The sequence below is a fragment of the Tripterygium wilfordii genome, chromosome 4 (genome assembly GCF_013401445.1).
Source record: "Tripterygium wilfordii isolate XIE 37 chromosome 4, ASM1340144v1, whole genome shotgun sequence".
Lineage (NCBI taxonomy): Eukaryota > Viridiplantae > Streptophyta > Magnoliopsida > Celastrales > Celastraceae > Tripterygium > Tripterygium wilfordii.
Window position 1 is genome coordinate 528,221 of NC_052235.1, and position 12,796 is coordinate 541,016.

Sequence of the window (12,796 nt, forward strand, 5' to 3'; positions counted from 1 at the left end):
GAATCAATCTCAGAACGTTATTCCATTGTTTTAAGTAGTGGAATAGGCAAAAATATATTATTTTCAAATCAAGAATCAATCTCAAAATGTTATTCTATTGTTTTAATCAGTGGAATAGATAAAAAGTCATTATTTTAAGTTCAAGAATCAATCTCACAACAACCAAAATGACAAAAAATTATAGAATAAATAAGTACAATATGAAGATATTAATCCACCTCAAAGCCCTTCAAAATTACAACAACTTTTGTATAAAAATAGTTCAACAATAATCTCATTATAACCCACTTGAACAAAAGGCCTCAACATTCAGAGCACACTCACTTGAAATTGACGATCAAAAAATCAATGGAATAACATAAAAAGATCAATGAAATAAGTATTCTTGACTATTCCAACTGTTCAAGGGCTGAGACATGCAGAGCTTGTCAAGGCAATTCCAACGGTATTTTGTTTGCTTGAATGGATTGTTATTCTAATTAGGAACCAAATCACCTTGAAATAAATTGGAAATATGCATACACATAATATATATATATATATATATATATATATATATATATAAGGTTTATTGTTTAGAAATTTGTTGGGGTTGCTGCCCTGCAATGAATTATTTCTCATCTAATTTGATTTGGTAATGCAGTTTGTAGCAGCGACCCTACAAAGGCACAAAAATACTTATCAAGAAGGTTCTTTGAGAGCGTACCTACACAAGCTATCACAAAAATTGATTCTCTTCGAGAAGTTAATGTCCATTACTTTGAACCGTACTCGAGGAATGGAATACATTCACTCCCAAGATGATTCTAATTTTGCCATTTCAATGAGTACCCACCTTACAGTCTTTATGTGTAATAATTGCCTCTTACGCCCTTGCTCATTTCAGTAGCTTTTCAAGCTTACTTGATCAATCAATTGTATATGTAATCTATGGTCAATTGGGTGTTTCCATCTTTCTCCAGCACAAAACCCACACTAGACACCAAATGGGGTTATAATGGAATAAATCGTTCCATGATCAAATTTTATTATTCAGTATTCAAACAAAACGCGTGTAGCGTGGGCCCGCATCTAGTGCCCAGAAAAGCCTGAAACCTTTGGTAATCCAGTGGTGGTCTCAGCACCCATGCTTGAAATTGTGCTTTTGGATTGCATTTCAGATTCAACCTCATCCAGTGTCTGCGGGAAAATGTATACAGTCAGGTACAGTTCACATGTGGGAGCCAATTTGAAGTGATCTAAACGAAGTTTACAGTCCAGCATCTGGGACACTTAACCAACCTGGACAGCTTGCTGCAGGACATTGAACATGTCCCGTGCATGTTTTCTCTTTACAAAAACATCCTCCTGCTCCTGCAATAGCTCATCCAAAAGATTCTCTCTGCATATTTAACAATTACAAATGCTAAAAAGTACGGCAAGTCCAAACGATAGCTCAATCGTCTAAAAATAGTTCTAACCGTGTTCGTGTAGAAAATAGAGGGAATGGCATACATAATTCATGTCTTACAGGCCCAATTATCATAGTGCCCAACTCCAAAGCCAAGAGATGGGTGTTCTTGCCACGATGATCCATTTATAGAAAATTTAAGATATTACGTTATTCAAGCACTTTGCAAATATCCTTTAGGTACGCCCACCAATGGTGGCAGGCAGGACCAATAAAGTTTTCCTCTACTGGCTGTTTGCATCACAATAAATCAAAGAAGTTTCTAAACTACCCAGAGCGCACCAGAGAGTAAGAAACTTTGGCAGAATAAATAATTAGCAAAGAAAGAGATACCTGTAGAGTTTTTGTATACAGGTGTTATGAAGATCCTTTTTGGTATAGTTGACCTGTACAAGCATTCATATAACACCTAAATGATAACGCTTTGAAGAAAGCGAGCAAATATCTAAAATTCTACGACGAGAAAATAGTATACCAAAAAGTGCATTATGGCTTTTGGAACAAGGTCTTGAATGTTTTTCCGGACAATATCATAGTAAGACTGCAACAGTAATTTTGTTACAATTACTTCCACAGTTTCCTCCTCCGTCCCTTCAAGTGGCTTTAAGATTGATGGGGGCTGTATTAACCAACAGCAATAAGAAGAGCAAAGTGTTTTAAAATTCACTATTCAGACAAGATGTGTAATAAATTGTTTTAATATTAGAAACAGATATACAGTTAAATGCAAAGCACATTAGTACCTCCCTCAATTGAATCGTGGATGATATCTGCTCCACGTTATGAGATGTTTCATTGGAGGATTTGTTAATTGGGCATCCCCCTGGACCAGATGATGCCCTGTTTCCAAATATTGAAGAGATACCCCAAATCCCTGAGGAAAAATTACCACCTACATCATCACCAATACTTGGCTACTGCTTATGGGAAAGTTTCAGCAGCTACTTACAACTAACATGTTATGGCAGCAGCCGTACCATACTTGTGCCTTGCCTAAAGTTTAAGACTTCATTGTCTTTTCTGAACTTTCAATTATAAAAAAAAGTTTCCACAACACAGTTTTACCTAACAAATTGGGAGCTTTCTAATTACAATCAATATGAACTACTGGCAAGGGACAATAAAATAGCAAAATTTCAAATTACACAATCCTTCTCAACATTGTTTTCACCTCTTGTTTACTTAATTCTCGAGCTGTGATTGCTTTAGAGTGATATCGCTAATACAGGAAATGTATATTACTGAAGTTCATTGACATCTCAATGAACAAAGCTACTGCTCGATGTTTGTGATTTACAACCTTGAGATTTTGTTCTTGATTTTAACTATGTAGGCCAGTTCGAGATGGGGAAAAAAACCATAGTAAGATCAACCATGATCCAGAGATCCACACCTACAGCTTACCTCAGCTTTCCAGCCTCACCCTTTCCCAAATTGAAGAAGGAATGAGACAATTTCCTCTCATCACATATAATGACAAATATTATATTTTTTTCCTGGAAAGTACAATTAATGCGATACATGGCATAAAAATAGAGTAATAAATTAACCTATAAATCATGAATAGAAAACTTTACCGGTTGCCGAAGACCTCTCATTACTTGATTGGTTGCAATTTCCCTGCCAATACCAAAGCACAAGGAAAGTGACACTGGCCTAATGATTTCAAAAATGGATCTTATCTGGAGTTGATCCCTATTCCCTCTAAAAAGACTCCATTTCCTTTGGTAAGAACTCTTTACTACAGTAAGATTTTTCAATTGAAAATTTTGCAATTGAAAATTTTGCAATACCTGGTTTGTTGAGTCACCAGTAGCAACAGACTTAGGAAGAAGAGGTTGGGATTTCTGGCCCTTTTTAGCTGTGGTTAACCTTTCAACATCCACTCCATCCTGAGTAAAATATGGTGTAAAAGCCTAACCAATTACTAACCAGCAACCCAAAAAAATCCTTGTGATAATAATTCAAAGGAGAAAATGGCAAGACGATGGCGCAACCCTATAACACAGGTAACGTACAAGATATAGCACAGCGGCTAAATCTCATAACTTTAAGCCATAGAATCATGAAAATGGCTGCTGATAGATCAGATGTGCAATAAATTGTTTTAATATTAGAAACGGATATACAGTTAAATGCAAAGCACATTAGTACCTCCCTCAATTGAATCGTGGATGATATCTGCTCCACGTTATGAGATGTTTCATTGGAGGGTTTGTTAATTGGGCATCCCCCTGGACCAGATGATGCCCTGTTCCAAAATTTTGAAGGGATACCCCAAATCCTTGAGGAAAAATTACCACCTACATCATCACCAATACTTGGTTACTGCTTATGGGAAAGTTTCAGCAGCTACTTACAACTAACATGTTATGGCAGCAGCTGTACCATACTTGTGCCTTGCCTAAAGTTTAAGACTTCAGTGTCTTTTCTGAACTTTCAATTATAAAAAAAGTTTCCGCAACACAGTTTTACCTAACAAATTGGGAGCTTTCTAATTACAATCAATATGAACTACTGGCAAGGGACAATAAAATAGCAAAATTTCAAATTACACAATCCTTCTCAACATTGTTTTCACCTCTTGTTTACTTAATTCTCGAGCTGTGATTGCTTTAGAGTGATATCGCTAATACAGGAAATGTATATTACTGAAGTTCATTGACATCTCAATGAACAAAGCTACTGCTCGATGTTTGTGATTTACAACCTTGAGATTTTGTTCTTGATTTTAACTATGTAGGCCAGTTCGAGATGGGGAAAAAAAACCATAGTAAGATCAACCATGATCCAGAGATCCACACCTACAGCTTACCTCAGCTTTCCAGCCTCACCCTTTCCCAAATTGAAGAAGGAATGAGACAATTTCCTCTCATCACATATAATGACAAATATTATATTTTTTTCTGGAAAGTACAATTAACGCGATACATGGCATAAAAATAGAGTAATAAATTAACCTATAAATCATGAATAGAAAACTTTACCGGTTGCCGAAGACCTCTCATTACTTGATTGGTTGCAATTTCCCTGCCAATATCAAAGCACAAGGAAAGTGACACTGGCCTAATGATTTCAAAAATGGATCTCATCTAGAGTTGATCCCTATTCCCTCTAAAAAGACTCCATTTCCTTTGGTAAGAACTTTACTACAGTAAGATTTTTCTATTGAAAATTTTGCATTACCTGGTTTGTTGAGGCACCAGTAGCAACAGACTCAGGAAGAAGAGGTTGGGATTTCTGGCTCTTTTCAGCTGTGGTTAACCTTTCAACATCCACTCCATCCTGAGTAAAATATGGTGTAAAAGCATAACCAATTACTAACCAGCAACCCAAAAAAATCCTTGTAATAATAATTCAAAGGAGAAAATGGCAAGACGATGGCGCAACCCTATAACACAGGTAATGTACAAGATATAGCACAGCAGCTAAATCTCATAACTAAGCCATAGAATCATGAAAATGGCTGCTGATAGATCAGATGTGCAATAAATTGTTTTAATATTAGAAACGGATATACAGTTAAATGCAAAGCACATTAGTACCTCCCTCAATTGAATCGTTGATGATATCTGCTCCACGTTATGAGATGTTTCATTGGAGGGTTTGTTAATTGGGCATCCCCAAGTCCTTGAGGAAAAATTACCACCTACATTATCACCAATACTTGGTTACTGCTTATCGGAAAGTTTCAGCAGCTACTTACAACTAACATGTTATGGCAGCAGCCGTACCATACTTGTGCATTGCCTAAAGTTTAAGACTTCAGTGTCTTTTCTGAACTTTCAATTATAAAAAAAGTTTCCGCAACACAGTTTTATCTAACAAATTGGGAGCTTTCTAATTACAATCAATATGAACTACTGGCAAGGGACAATAAAATAGCAAAATTTCAAATTACACAATCCTTCTCAACATTGTTTTCACCTCTTGTTTACTTAATTCTCGAGCTGTGATTGCTTTAGAGTGATATCGCTAATACAGGAAATGTATATTACTGAAGTTCATTGACATCTCAATGAGCAAAGCTACTGCTCGATGTTTGTGATTTACAACCTTGAGATTTTGTTCTTGATTTTAACTATGTAGGCCAGTTCGAGATGGGGGAAAAAAACCATAGTAAGATCAACCATGATCCAGAGATCCACACCTACAGCTTTCCAGCCTCACCCTTTCCCAAATTGAAGAAGGAATGAGACAATTTCCTCTCATCACATATAATGACAAATACTATATTTTTTTCTGGAAAGTACAATTAATGCGATACATGGCATAAAAATAGAGTAATAAATTAACCTATAAATCATGAATAGAAAACTTTACCGGTTGCCGAGGACCTCTCATTACTTGATTGGTTGCAATTTCCCTGCCAATACCAAAGCACAAGGAAAGTGACATTGGCCTAATGATTTCACAAATGGATCTTATCTGGAGTTGATCCCTGTTCCCTCTAAAAAGACTCCATTTCCTTTGGTAAGAACTCTTTACTACAGTAAGATTTTTCTATTGAAAATTTTGCATTACCTGGTTTGTTGAGGCACCAGTAGCAACAGACTTAGGAAGAAGAAGTTGCGATTTCTGGCCCTTTTCAGCTGTGGTTAACCTTTCAACATCCACTCCATCCTGAGTAAAATATGGTGTAAAAGCATAACCAATTACTAACCAGCAACCCAAAAAAATCCTTGTAATAATAATTCAAAGGAGAAAATGGCAAGACGATGGCGCCACCCTATAACACAGGTAACGTACAAGATATAGCACAGCGGCTAAATCTCATAACTTTAAGCCATAGAATCATGAAAATTGCTGCTGATAGATCAGATTACAAAACAAAGATGACAATCAGAGAACTAATTAGACAATAAATTCAGAGCCCAGATATGAATTTAATCCAACCTATGAATTTATCACGTTTAAATCAAATTTGTGTGCAAAATTGTAAATAAAATCAGCAAGAAAAATTCAAATAAATCATCGGCTTGCCTCCATACTTATTCTTTAATAGGTAGTTTCTGATAAACATTATCCAATGCAATTTTAAAATGACAAAACTAGCTGAAGATCCATCAGCGGATTTAAAATGAATTTTATGTTGAAAATTACTATTAAGGATCGTCGAATTTGATATTGCAATTTGAATATCAATACGTTTGGTTGGATCTAAATTTCACTTTTTACTCGTTCAATTGTGTCTAACAATAACCTGTTTGGTAAAAAGAACATGATTTATTCACTTAGAAGATGAACAATTTAAAAAATAATACCACAACTTATCAGAAAAAAAAGAGGAGAGAAATAATTAAATTGGTTCTACTAAAGTGGTGGTGAATACCTGTATTGACCTCATCATCTGATGGGCAAGATCAACTGCTTTCTTTCCACCAAGAAAATTTGGATGTGAAGAGTTTATATAGTCCATCTAAATCAAGAAAACAACTTCTTGACTAGGAATGCAGTCAAAAAATTACAAATTCAAGGCACAGAGAATCACATAAGTGATAATGACATATTTATTCAATAGAAGGGTCAAATAAAAAAAGGCAGCGGTGCAAGAAAGGTTACCTTATGTTTTTAAAGTAGATAAGATTATACTTGCCAGACTACTAAGATTTTCTAGCCTAACTGAGATATAATAGCTTCTAATGATGGCCACAAACTAAAGAATCAATCAGTTTCACATTTCACCACCATGCGGAGAGCTAGAAAGTCAAAACTAAGGCACAAGTCCCCCGCCACATTAGGTTTGAGGAGCACGAATGTTAACACCCTTCCCTCCATAATTTTGGAGAGGTTGTTTACATAGTTTGAACCTCAATACCTAGAGTTTCAAATAAAGCAATTTTTTTTTTTTACTATTAAAGGTCATTTTTTGGAGCCACTAAAAGTTGGGAGTAAATTTAACATAGCATAAATGTGAATCGACCTAAGATTATTTTCAGAAGAAAGAGAGGGAGGGGATCAAATGACCTCCATCTCAATAAGATTTCCAATCATTCTCTCAGCAGGTATTACACCATCTCGCAGAAACTTTCCCGCGACTTCATCCAAACACCGTCTTAACAGTGGAAACCTATGCAGTTCAGTAACTCTGCAAGCACGAGCTATCTGCAAGGGAAAATATCTTACTCCAGCCACATGCTGTTCAAGTTCTTTAAAAAATATGGAAAGTCACAAGCACCATCGAAAATAAAGGCAGTATTACCACCTTTAACATTTCATCATAGACAAATCGTAGACACTGAAGACTGGGATCTAATAACCGAGCAATTTGTCTTCTAACGAGAACTTCAAATGGCACCTGAAAAATCACAAAACCAATTTTAACCAAGAATTCGTACAAAATCATATTCTCAACAAATGGGTCAAAGCAAAGAGATTCAAGATGTAGTTATGATGCTACTTACCTCTGGCACAAATAAAGCACCTCTCAGGCCACTGGCATTTCTAATGGCCGTTTGAATATCCTCATCAGATATATCTGCGCAGGGATCCACTTCCTGCATACGATGGAACCCTTAGTGTTTGCTTGGACAACAGTTGTCTTTTTAATTAAAATATCAAGATTTCCAGTAATCATAGCCTAAATGCATAACTGTGTAATGTCAAATTGTCAATCACTGAAAAGAGTAATTACACAAAATGTCTCTAAGCTTTAAGAATTCCCTTGTGAATGCTTCAGGTTTTAACTTACTGTAGATCTTAAAATTTATGCTAAAAAAGGCAAAAGCTTTTGTATGTTCTCTCTTAATAATATGAATGCAGACTGACAGTTATTTTCTGTTCTGGGCTACAACATAAAAATCAAAACAAGTCAAGCAAAGGTTTATGTTCAGAATTTTTGTTTTAAAAAAAAAGGGTGTTTGTGACAGACTGACAGTCAACTTCATACCTCCAAGCTCCTTACAAAAACTGTCTGAAAAATGTAGAGGATCCTAGCTCCCCCAAACAACTCTTTCGACGACATCATCTCATTTTTTCCATCCAAAATGGCAATAAAATCTGTAAAACACTGTAAATATCACCCTGGAGGGGAAAAAAAAGAAACAAAACCAACAGCTCGTGAAAACCAAAATGTTCGACTTTGAATGTGACACAATTTTTTGCAGATAGGAGAAAAAAGTTGATTTTTTCGAAGAGTATTATAATACACACCACACATATAATTCAAAAGTTAAAGAGCATACAGGGTAATAAAGTATATTGTAGAGTGAGGTCTCACCTGCACAGTACTGTGTCAGAATGCTCAACAGAATTGCTCCTTGTTCTGCCTAGATAGACATAATTATCAGCAACAAAAGTTATAATCAAAGAAAATTACAATCTCTTAGATGGCTAGCCACAAGGCATATGTAATAATTTAAAAATGTATATCTACATCCATGTACTGTACTGCTTTATATACTCAAAGCAGGCAGCAACTGTTTACAAAGCAACTTAAGCGAGCAATTCTGTTTAGGGCATCAGATTCAACTAGTCAGAAGCTTGTCACAAAAGTAAGCAGACAGGCCAATAATTAATGGATGGAAATGCATCGATGATCATCCAATACTTCTAATAATGATCCATCATAAGCACTGGTCAACACTTTCCGGTACAGAGACTGGAAATAGGTCCATATCAGCTAACAAAATTTGTGTTTTACATGTAACAGTCAATCCAATTTGCACTCACAAAAAGGATTAAAACTCAAAACGCACATGACAGAATAACTATACGAGGATGCAATGGTCGATACAACCAGTTAGTATAATTTTGAAGCAGGCTATGCCTGCTTCCAATAATCTCATTCCAGAAACATACTGCCAGTACACCATGTATAGCAGAATGATATGAAGATGGTTTTCAGAATGTCACTGTTGTCTTGTCTAACTCACTTTTGATTCAACAACCTCTCCATATATCTGCAGCTCTTCTGCAACAATAATCTTACGAGAATTTAATTCAGCTCTCAAACTTGGAAGTTCTCTTTGAATATGCTGCTCCAGGATCTGAAGCAGAATAGCAACACACACAAGTGAGGAGGGAAAGAAAAGAAAAAAAAAACAGAAGCAGACTATTTTTTATTTGTATGCAGTAACAACAATACTTGCTTCAATCTTAATAAGCTAAATGACATAACAAATACTGCAAATCCTAATAGCCATCAAAAACAACTTTCTTCGCTCTCACTTAGTGAAGCATAATGAATAAAAGGAAAATTATGGACGCCAAAAGAAAGTCGTACACAAGTTTTCAATGCCCCATGTATACAAAAATGCTATTTAAGTTTCTAAGATGCACCTACAGATTTCTAAGCTGCGAACTGAAAAAATTTATATTAGGTTTAAAGATACTAGTAGCAACATCCAACATTAATAAGAATGTGAAGGATGACAAGTATATTTCGGAGGCCTTTTGCCTCAGGAGTATTAGCTCTTGTTTGGCAATTCCATGACCACAAGACAAAAGTACATAGTTCATCATCATGCAAATAAAGACGGTTGGTTATTAATCTTTATCTGATATAACAATCTTAAGGATGGATAATCTGGCCATACAACTCGGAAGAGTGACTTCCCATGTTCCAACTTTGCAGTAAGAAATGTTTATTTTTTGAAAAACGGGAACAAAAAGTGAGTGCTGACATTGACACCAAAAGAAGGGGAACAAAAAACCTGGTTCAGTTTCTTTGCTAACTGTGGAATGCCACAACAATCTCTGAGACCGTTATAAACCTGCATTTCGGCATTAAATACATGCAAAGCATTCAGGATCAAGCAAAAAGTGTATCACTGTTAGCTCAAAATCATCACTTGAGAAAGTGAAAAACTACATGATGATCACAGAAAAAGCGTTCCTCATGGGCTAGTGCTTCTTTAATGCTCCGGTTTTCATTGATATCCTGCATCAGTTGAATGTACAGATGTAAGATATAAACTCAGTATTCTCAGTCCAACAGTACACACATGAACGCACACATCATCAAATGTGAACTATATAGGCTGAGTGTGATTGATGGTTTCCCAGATGGCAAACCAAAATATTAACATCATAATTTGACCTTAACAACACAGAACAATTCCAAATTGTAAATTGGATCAGTTTCACAGCAATACCTGTGAAACAATAAGAAAAAAAAGTCCAAAAAAAAAGGTATTTAAAATAAAAGTTTTGTAATCTATGTGGAATACAGAGGAATGAATCAGCATCAAAAAGTTAAATGTGACACATTTTTCAGCACAATTGCAGCTGTATAGATAGCAACTGAATGGTGATTGTTAAATTCAACAACAGAAACCAGCAAATGATAGTTTTTAATATATACCTCCTGACTACGATTCACGACACCAACGTAACCAAGGCGAAGTGGAATGACCCTTCCGAGCAGAAAGTTACAGGCGTTGGTGCCTCGGTCCATTATATCAAGCTACACAGAGAGACAGAAAACAACATGACTAAAATTGTTACTTGAAGGTATATCAGTATTGCAATCAAAGATAAGGTAAAATAAACTTCTTATGCTCACAGAGAAAAATGCAAACCTTGGTTATCACACCAATCGTTCGAGAACCTGCAAATGTCTATGTCAGCACACTGACACTGAAGGTACAAAATTGAATAACTAACAAAGAAAGTGGCTTAATATAACTAGCATAAGATTTTGAGAAACATTGAGAAAATGCCAAACTCAAACTGCTGTACTTACCAGTTGGATCAGCCTCTCTGGCAATCTGAAGTGCATCAGAAGTAGCCAAATCAGAATTGGCAGGAGTAACTGCCAATATGATGCAGTTCTTTTGGATGATATGTTCCATTATCATTTTTCTGATTCTTGCTTCTATATCACTGGGTTGATCTCCCACAGGAACCTTGGTAATGCCCGGTAAATCAATAAGTGTCATATTAAGCACATTTGGAGAATAAATCTTCAACCGAATTTGCTTATCTGAGACCCCTTTGTTAAATCCTACTTCTCTCTCAGTTTCAGCCTGTGATAACCCACGGAAAAGAGGCATGCAGAGAGGACTTTCTAAATAATCTTTACAGGAACCATACTAGAAATAAATTGTTTGGTCATTTAAAGGCATGTATCATCAAACTTTACAAAAGGCATGTGATATATAAATGTTTCGGGGTGGTAATAGGGTATTATTTAAAATCTCAATAATAATTAGAAATATGGTTCTCAATCAGTATACCCGAAAAAGGAACAAAGAGTTTCAAAACTCACAACACAACAAAACTACTCTAACCGTCCATCCATTTTTCCTAAAACGTACATTTTTCTAGTAGAGCAACAACACCAGTAGGTACCCTTCAAAAAATTCCTGAACCACCACATCCCTCACAAACAACTATTTAAATCATAATGTTAACTTCAGAATTTTACCCCCGAAAAAAGATATTAACCTCGTAGAGAAATTTTTGCAACAGCACAAGTAAATTTAAATAAAACAATACGTACGTTACTTCATAATTTCCGACTAAGAAAGTACCACAATTAGCCAATTACAACAAAGAACGCGTATTTAATTGAATTTTCCATTTACGTAACCTGAATCTCCTGCCGAATCTTCAAGAAATCGTAGAACCGCTTGCCTGGCAAGTGGCGGAACTCGCCCCACTCCCTGTGATCATCGCCAGGTGCCACCGATCGCTGCTCAAGCATCAAGGAGAGCGGCCTGCGAGTGCATATGTCGCAGCCACGGGGGAGAAAGTCACGGCCAACCAACGCCTCCAGAACGCTCGACTTCCCGCTGCTCTGGCTCCCCACAACCGCCACGTGCGGTAGTGATATCTTCGCCAACTCGGCCCCGACGGGCGCAACTATGTCGTGCAGTTTATTGAGGATCGGAATCACAGACGAACCGATCGTCATGCTTGCTTCCGAATTTGCTCCTTGACTCATCTTTAATCAAAATTTGAGAAAATTTTCAAGAATTAAAAAAGAAAAGAAACAGAAGAGGTGGCGATGTTTCAGTAGATGATAAAATTAGGAATAGATAAACCCTAAAGTGACGGGCAACATTCTTGGTGAGCAAAATATGTGAGGGACAGTGACAGTAGTAGCTTGCGTACTAAGTTGCTTTGAGAGGGAAACGAATACTGCTTTCCGAATATTTGTCGGAGAAAGCGCTAAATGATTTTTGCCATTGTCGGTCGGCTTAAATTATTAGTTATATTATTTTTTTCGGTTGGAATTGTTTTTAAATGAAAAGAACGGGCCCAGCCCAAAACAATGGCTATATACAGAATGGAATCGTGCCAGCCCGCGAGCTGGCAGCGGCCCATTTAAATCGGTTTTCTAAATAATATAATTATAGATCAAATAATCAGCAGATAATTTTTTTTGTATTTCTGCAAAAT

At 36.2% G+C, this 12,796-nt stretch overlaps 1 protein-coding gene across 6 annotated transcripts; it reads right to left on the reverse strand.

The window, feature by feature from the left end:
- Positions 1-718: 718 nt before the first annotated feature.
- LOC119997455 (dynamin-related protein 3B-like) lies at positions 719-12,570 on the reverse strand. Of its 6 annotated transcripts, XM_038844493.1 has the most exons (26): positions 11,985-12,569; positions 11,136-11,418; positions 10,972-11,000; positions 10,755-10,856; positions 10,263-10,331; positions 10,105-10,164; positions 9,325-9,438; positions 8,670-8,718; positions 8,340-8,449; positions 7,855-7,947; positions 7,656-7,748; positions 7,418-7,555; positions 6,783-6,869; positions 5,975-6,073; positions 5,774-5,816; positions 4,996-5,099; positions 4,637-4,735; positions 4,438-4,480; positions 3,605-3,753; positions 3,244-3,342; positions 3,028-3,070; positions 2,194-2,324; positions 1,926-2,069; positions 1,784-1,836; positions 1,282-1,381; positions 719-1,179 (listed from the first exon to the last, which is right to left on the reverse strand). In XM_038844493.1, the coding sequence occupies exons 1-26, from the start codon at positions 12,336-12,338 to the stop codon at positions 1,072-1,074; spliced, it is 2,796 nt and encodes a 931-aa protein (XP_038700421.1). In that variant the 5' UTR covers positions 12,339-12,569; the 3' UTR covers positions 719-1,071. The 6 variants fall into 6 exon arrangements, with proteins under 6 accessions (XP_038700421.1, XP_038700423.1, XP_038700424.1 ...); XM_038844495.1 differs by lacking the exons at positions 3,605-3,753; positions 4,438-4,480; positions 4,637-4,735 and having other exon boundaries at positions 11,985-12,570; XM_038844496.1 differs by lacking the exons at positions 3,244-3,342; positions 3,605-3,753; positions 4,438-4,480 and having other exon boundaries at positions 11,985-12,570.
- Positions 12,571-12,796: the final 226 nt, after the last annotated feature.

Coding starts and splice junctions, on each gene's coding strand:
- LOC119997455 (XM_038844493.1), bottom strand. CDS start 12,338: ATGAGTCAAGGAGCAAATTCGGAAGCAAGCATGACGATCGGTTCGTCT. Junction 5,100..5,773: donor TGAGAGGTCCTCGGCAACCG/GTAAAGTTTTCT, acceptor GTGATAATGTAG/GTGGTAATTTTTCCTCAAGG. Junction 1,180..1,281: donor TCCTGCAGCAAGCTGTCCAG/GTTGGTTAAGTG, acceptor ATTTTCCCGCAG/ACACTGGATGAGGTTGAATC.